Source organism: Lupinus angustifolius, unplaced genomic scaffold (genome assembly GCF_001865875.1).
Source record: "Lupinus angustifolius cultivar Tanjil unplaced genomic scaffold, LupAngTanjil_v1.0 Scaffold_2_219, whole genome shotgun sequence".
NCBI classification, from domain to species: Eukaryota; Viridiplantae; Streptophyta; class Magnoliopsida; order Fabales; family Fabaceae; genus Lupinus; species Lupinus angustifolius.
In genome coordinates, this window is record NW_017716628.1 from 3,347 (window position 1) to 8,788 (window position 5,442).

Consider the following 5,442-nt stretch of genomic DNA (forward strand, 5'->3'; position numbering starts at 1 on the left):
ATCAGAAATTGCCTAAAGTATCTACACTTATAATATTTCATGACATATATGCCTTTAGCCACCAAATTAATTCTTGAAGACCATTTTATATTTGGCTAATTAAATAATGGTCATAACACAATTATAGAATTATATTTGTGACTCATACATTGTCATCAGAAATTCTAACACTGAAAACTCAACTCACAAGAAAAGCAAGCGAATGATCTGTGTTTTTAATGTGTTTGTTTGATTTATATATATGCAGAGGTCTCAACGGTTATGCATGCATGTGAGGGAGATGCAGTGACAAAGCTTACAAATGAGAAAATCCCATTTTTTAACTACAAAACATGACTCGGATTGGTAAAGTTGATGAAATATTTGGCCCCATCAATGAATCTGTGAGTTTCTCCCAGTTTGCATTTTTTAACATGTTTATTGTTTATAGTTTTTGTGTCTGTTTAAGAAACTATGTTGTGATGTGTTTTTCTGCTTCATTTTAAAATTGCAGTACTTTTCTGTTAAAACGATGGAAGGGATTGTTGCAAACTCGTATTCAGCTGGCGATAAGTTCTACATTGACCCGAGAAAACTGTTGCCTCTTGCAAGATTTCTTCCACAGCCAAAGTATGTTCCCTTAACACCTCCTGTTGCCAAATCATTAGCCTGTTAAAATATTTTACAGTTTGTTTGATCTGCATTGTAGTTGCTCATGAAATGCACTTACATGAATATGTCTGTTTTTAAGCTGGTATTGATACATAAATTTTGAGATGACAAGTCAATGTTTGTTAGTCATGTCTGATAAAATAATTGATATCAAAATAATTGATATTAAAATACACCAAACTAAAGACATTGATATTTAATAATCAAAATAATTGTCAGCTTACATCCCCTGTCACTCTCATTCCACATCAAAGTATTATGTTTTAACATTATCTTGAGTGTGTGAACTGATTTATGTTCTCGCTATGTGCATCAACGTCTTCTTCTAAGTATACTTATGGTCGTAGTTTGAAAATGCTATAATTTGTTTAATTGCAAAACCTGTTATTCTTCAATGCTATAACTTGATCATTGCTACATGTTTTTATGCATTCTGCTAGTATCCTAATTGTTTTGAATTTAGTAATACATCACTCTTTTTCTTATTTTAATTTTTAATCGAAATAAAAATAAAAAATAATGATAAGCTGTTGGATCATTTTATGCAATTTCTTGATATCAAAATGATCTTGAGTCACTAGGTTCGTTTGTGAGTTGGAGTTTGAAGAGGAATAAAGAGAATGAGAAGGCTTTATAATCATCTCACATATTCCTTTAATGATCTAAAGTCTTCACTCTCCCTTTTCCCTCAAAAAATCAATTCACAAATAGACTAAAAGTCTGTTTTGCGAGTTGGGTTTTGGAGGGGGAAAATTAGAATGGAAGGCTTCAGAACATCTTACAAGTGCATTTCATAGCTCCCAATTCTTCCTCTTTTTTTTCTTCTTCCCCTCTGAAACCCAACTCACAAATGAACTCGGGAAACATTAACCGACTGCTATGGTTGTTTATTGTATATTCTTATGCATCTCTGCTAGAAATTTATTGATTTTGGATTTAGTTTTGAAGTATATTAAAATTGTTGCAAGTTATTTATAACATGATTTGTTGGTTACTGTTACAGGGGACAAGCCCAAGCTAGTGGAGGTAGAGGTGGTCGTGGTGGAGGGAGAGGTGGTTTTCGTGGAGGTGGTGGTTTTCGTGGAAGAGGTGCTCCAAGGGGTGGGAGAGGTGGTCCTCCTAGAGGTGGTGGACGGGGTGGTTTTAGAGGAAGGGGGAAAAGGGCAGCCCAAGCACAAGCCTATTACCTTAGAGTCTAGGAATGGTATATGTACACAACCTTATCCTCGCACGCAGGGAGTGACAAAGTTGTTTCTTGGGGAGATTCTGGGGAAATTTTATGTAATTTATTTACGTGTGTTTCTTTAGCATGTATTTGAAGCTTCTCTGCAATATATATTAATGCAATTATAATTTCTCCTGAATATTTTGTACTTTTTTTCTCATTTTTGTATGGTTTTCTTGTGTATGAAAGATCTTGGATTATTGTGAATTTCTTGGATTTTTGTTGGATGATTATGTGCGAAAGATAATGTTTGAATAAGGAAGAAAATGATTGAAGAATAAAAAATTTGATTGAGATAATTGTTGAGGATTATTAGAAATAAGTGATGGGTGAAAAACTTTTTTGGATGAAATTTCTATGGATTTGTGGGTGAGTAAAAGGTGGATGAGAAATTGATGAGTGAAGGTTTTTGATGTGCACATTCTCTCTATATATGGCAAAATGGAATTTGCACATGCGTAAATAAAGAATAGAATCCCCTCATTAACTTCTTGGAGAAAGTTAAGGAAAAAAATTTCTTTAATATAAATCATATTTTTAATTCAAATTCAAATATTCTCAGTCTCATCATTAATATTTAAATTTCGAAATTAATAAAAATCATTAATTAAAAATTCAAATTCAAATCATTTTTGTTTTGGAGTCCTTAAAAATATAATTTTTTGATAGAAATTACCCAAAAACATTTATCTTATTTTTATTTGTTATTTATTGACGATATCTTTTGGATCGAATAAAATTGATAAACATTGAATTTACAAAAATGGATGTTGAATTTAAAAGAGTTTATGGATAGAAGATTTGATAAACGTTGTTCAATGTGTAAGAAACAAGAGTGCGATTGATTTTTTGAGTCATACCTTCAACAAGACTCATTGAAACAAGTGTGAATACCCATTTTTGTCAGGTTCAGAAAAAATCCAAATCCTTTTTTTCAAAATAATTTCCATAAAAAATAAATAGTTAGAGTTTTGAAAAGAATTAAATAAATAAGGGGCTTTTTTTTCTAAAATTGCAAAAGTAATTAAGTGTTTTTTATTATTTATTTTGATTTTTCAAAATTATAATATTAAATAAATAAATAAATAAAAACTCATAAGATATTTGTAATATTCTCATTTGAATTTCAAATAATAAAACAATAACAAAACCAAGTCAAAGATTGATAAAAATAAATGTTGTTAGTATCGGTTAAAAAATGGTGAAATGGAGATTTGGGATAAATTAGTTAACATGGTTTAAGGAGAAAATGATTATTTAATTTTGTTATAAATAATCATTAGGTTAGAAAAGGGTTAAAAAAAAAGCAATAGAGATAGACTAAAAAAATAAAGAAAAAAAGAGAGAGAAAGTGCATTGGGATATGTGCTGAGAGAAATAGAAAAGAGAGAGGATTCTTAAAAATAGAGCATAGGTGGCTATTCGATAAGGTCGGTTGTAGCATGAAAACTGTGTTACCCACCACTGCCCAATCACAATGCAACAACGTGGCGTTTCAGTCAGCTCCTATCGGTCAAGCCAATCATAAATCGACACGCATGCAGGTGCAACGCTTGACGCGTAAGTAGCAGAACATGGCTCCTTTTCTTGGTTTTTAGTTTCGTGCGGCAGCGTCCATTCTCGTTCTGTGCACCCATTTCTTCCTCCAATGAAACTGGGACACAGAGGTGGTTGTATTCCTCGCGTGCAGACGCAACCGTAGCGTAACGAAGCCTCATTCCCTAGCAAACTGTCCAGTGTGGGTGGGTGCATCACAGCACGGTGCAACCCTCCATTCCAGTTAGCCGCATGACGACACGTGATGCACGTCCAACCTTAATCACTCAAGCCGCAACACGTGGCATCGTAGGTATTCCTCATCCGCATAGGATCACAACCCTAGCTAGTTTATTATTTTTTTCTGTTTTTTTTTATATTTGTATTATTTTATACAATTTAACCATAATCCTTTAATAAATAATTTTTTATACCTTTTTTTATATAACTCAGAAACCCATAAATAAAATAAAATAAAAATTATTTTTTTATATGAATAATAATAATAACAAAAAGTGGTAAAAATTCTTTTAAAGTAGCTAAAACCCAAATCTTTTTGCTATAACTTTTTTAGCGGCTAATTAAATTTCTTTTTTTCTGTAATTAAATGATATTATTGTTAAAAAATAAGTGAATATTTTACTAAAATGAAAAATGACTTCTCAGCACAAAATATTTTATTTTAAAAAATACATTTATATGACAATTTCATTATTATCGTTTATAAAATTTTTATAACTTTGAGGGATTAATCAAATGATAGAGGCAGGTTGTAGCAACACTTCTTGTCCTCATATTATCCTTGAACGGTTGCGTTACGACGCTTATTTTCATTCAATTAATTCCTAAATTAACAATAAAATATCAAAAAATATATTATAATCATTTCCAAACCTTTTTAAAATGATATGCGGTACGGATATTAGTTTCTAATGCTTCACCCTTTTTAAAGAGTTAATTATTTTACCAACAAACTATTTTAAAATAAAGAACTACGTAACATTGATTCCCTATCTAAAAGAGGGATACGTAGGATCAAAGTTCATCATGTGAGACACAATAATAATAAATAAATAAATTTTTTTCTTTTGATAATTAATTAAATAACCAAATAGATTTTAAAAAATATTTTATTTTACACAATTTAGTTTTAAATAAACTAAGAGTATTTAAATCATGCAATTGGCAAGGGTATCGTTTAATTACGGACAGACGAGGTGCTAATTTCTTCCTCGATCCGTTATCGACTCCCGAACCTGGATATCAAAATCTAAAAGTCTAATGTGATTGGGCTAAAATATTTTTCTACATTTTTTGACTATAAAATGTAGTGGTGACTCAAAGAGGTCTCGTAGTCGAAAATAAGGGCGCCACAGCTGGCGACTCTGCTAGTGACTTTTTTTTAAGAGAGCCAGACCCAATGAAGCTTTTTGTTTGTTTTTAAATACTTTTTTTCCTATTTTGTTACATAAATATTTTTATACGTGTTTGTTCATTAAATATATTTACCATGTTTTATGTAGCTTTACACTGACAATACACTTGAGTACACACATTTGCCCTATACCCGAGTTGTTAGAGATTAAGATAAGATGAACATTTGCTTTACCGATGTTAGACTTGACTCCTGATATTAGCATAATGGACAACCAAGATTGTTCCTGGTATTGTGAGTTAGGCGCTCGAGGGGCTTGGCTTCTCTTGTTTCTAAACTACGATATTTGGATTCCTTTCTTTCGAGATTGGAGACAATTTGATGACCTAGAAGTCTAGAGCCTTTATTGAGTCTACTTTTAATATAACCTAGTACCCCACCATATGATTGTGGCTTTTAGAATTTCCAAAACTTTATAAGCGTACCTTATTTAAGACACACGAAGCATAACTTAAATTCTACATGTTATCATTATAAATTGGGACTTCTAGCCCTAAAAATGCATTAATGCTTGAGTGTTATGAAGATGTCATTGCACTTTGATGTCCTAGTGCCACGAGGACGACTTAATTTTCATTCCCTTCAATGGGCTCAA

General features: G+C 31.6%; 1 protein-coding gene across 1 annotated transcript; it reads left to right on the forward strand.

Moving 5' to 3' along the window:
* Nucleotides 1-322: 322 nt before the first annotated feature.
* LOC109337186 (putative H/ACA ribonucleoprotein complex subunit 1-like protein 1) lies at nucleotides 323-1,850 on the forward strand. The gene is made up of 3 exons (XM_019574109.1): nucleotides 323-383; nucleotides 494-609; nucleotides 1,655-1,850. Exons 1-3 carry the CDS (start codon nucleotides 333-335, stop codon nucleotides 1,848-1,850), a joined length of 363 nt encoding a protein of 120 aa, XP_019429654.1. The 5' UTR covers nucleotides 323-332.
* The last annotated feature ends 3,592 nt before the right edge of the window (nucleotides 1,851-5,442 follow it).

What these genes read in the sequence shown, in the direction of transcription:
- LOC109337186 (XM_019574109.1), top strand. Translation starts at nt 333, where the DNA reads ATGACTCGGATTGGTAAAGTTGATGAAATATTTGGCCCCATCAATGAA. An exon ending in TTGGCCCCATCAATGAATCT is followed by an intron (nt 384 to 493) that starts GTGAGTTTCTCC and finishes TTAAAATTGCAG; the next exon opens with TACTTTTCTGTTAAAACGAT. An exon ending in AGATTTCTTCCACAGCCAAA is followed by an intron (nt 610 to 1,654) that starts GTATGTTCCCTT and finishes TTACTGTTACAG; the next exon opens with GGGACAAGCCCAAGCTAGTG.